We start from the raw sequence: 1933 nt of genomic DNA, 5'->3' as shown, positions 1-1933 counted from the left end.
TATATATATATATATATATATATTTGGCGGTGGAAGGGTAGGCCGGTGTGTGTGTGTGTGTGCGGTGTGTGTCTTGAACGGTGAATGATAACGTGTAAATACTTGGTTAAAAAACCCTTTGCATACAAAAAGTCAATGTGAGAGACGTTCTACTATTGAACCAAAGCGATCCTTCGTATTTCCCTTCCTGTTGTAGTAAATATATTCTTACCACCCACAACGGTATATTGTTGACTGCCTCGAGTTTCACTGTTTTAAAAAAAGAATCGAGGAAGGTATGTTCTAAAATTATTTAAATTATTGCGACAGCGAAGTATACCTGTGTGTGTGTGTGTGTGTGTGTGAACAACTACTTAGTTCTCAAGTGGAATATTTTACATATTTTCAGAGTTTCATTAAATGTCTTCTAATTGCTATACTTTTTGGTTTTTGTGATGTCTAGCTTCTCAAGATTGTCACACAGGTAATTAGTTCTGTAACTAACTGCCCCAGTAATCACAGGTATAATACTTCGGGGGTTATATCTGCATATTTCTCGTTAGTTTTGAGTATTGTCTTTTCTTTATCTCTTTTATTTTCGTTAACGGTTGCTGGACAAGAGATTTTTACGAGTGTGCGCGCATTCATTTCTTTATCCGTAACAATTATCTGGTCTGTTGTGCCTACATTTTGCATATTTACCAATATTCTTTGATGTTACGTTGAAGTGTGCTTTCTAGATTGCTGCAACTTTTTTTGATCTCCCGAATTATCTTATCTCTGGAATCTAGTGTGAAATGATTTTGCTACTATGTCATGCTTCATACAGAGAGTGTCATGATAACTTTATCGTGGAGCTGCTTATGATGTGCGTCACATCTTCGGTGTTAATTCAACTGAGTCTGCTTCGGTTGTCACATCTAAGTGTCTTGCCTGCATAACTTCCTTTCATTGTACATCAGATATTTTGTGTATCTATACCATTACATGCATACATCTATTTATGTGTTTATTTATGGTATTATTTTTTTTCTATACCTTTGTATAAATGAGTGCATATGCGTTTCTTTGGATATATATGAACTTATATATTTGGGTGTGAGGTGCGTGTGAGTATATACATGTATCTATGATTGACTGGAAATAACTGTGTATGTGCATGTGTAAATGCTGTAGCAATGTATTACTTGTTTTGGGTCTGTATCTGTGTGATATTAGAACGTGAGAATACGTCTCTTTATTTTATCTTATGATATATATATATATATATATATGTTTATAAATTCTCTATGCACACTTACGTATATATACTGGTCTCCCTATTTATGTATGTATCTATATATGTATGAATTTATATATATATGAATGCTTAAATATATGTAATAATCGAATGCACGTTGATGAATAAAAGCAAAAACGCATAACACCATCCAGTGGTATAAAATCTAAACGAAGCTAAAACTTTCCTAGTACAAATCTATGCGGAATTCAAATGAGTGCTGCATGTGTTTATTTCTGCATATTTATATATGCGGTGTTTTGGTAATAGTAAAATGCATGATATTTCTGTTTTTGTGTATTTCAGATATACTGGGTCGGTCCTTTTGGAGGTGGCATTACAGCGGGCTTGCTATACGAATACATTTTTGATCCTAGTAGGAGAAGAAAACCTCCTCAAGCGCCACCAAGTGTCGACATCGAGGAAGGTATGTTACATCATATTTGTTCGTCAGATATCTGGCACCTGTTGTGTGTGTGTGTGTGTGTGTGTGTATGTGTGTATGAATATACATAAACATACACATATACGTATATTAATATATGTGTGCATATACAAATATATATATATATATATTTATAAATGTATATGTACATATGTTTATGTACATATATATGCATATAAATTTACTGTATATGTACATATATTTCATATTACACATAGCTGAATATATTA

General features: G+C 33.1%; 1 protein-coding gene across 1 annotated transcript in view; it reads left to right on the top strand.

Annotated features, from left to right (window-relative positions):
* LOC106878504 (aquaporin-4) overlaps positions 1-1933 on the top strand; it is a 308309-nt gene that overhangs the window by 110937 nt on the left and 195439 nt on the right. The window contains exon 4 of the mRNA XM_052966810.1: positions 1565-1685. Coding sequence (XP_052822770.1) covers positions 1565-1685 — 121 coding nt within the window. The remainder of the gene's footprint in view (positions 1-1564; positions 1686-1933) is intronic.

This window comes from Octopus bimaculoides, chromosome 3 (assembly GCF_001194135.2).
Source record: "Octopus bimaculoides isolate UCB-OBI-ISO-001 chromosome 3, ASM119413v2, whole genome shotgun sequence".
Classification (NCBI taxonomy): Eukaryota; Metazoa; Mollusca; class Cephalopoda; order Octopoda; family Octopodidae; genus Octopus; species Octopus bimaculoides.
This window is presented reverse-complemented; position numbering and strand designations above follow the sequence as displayed.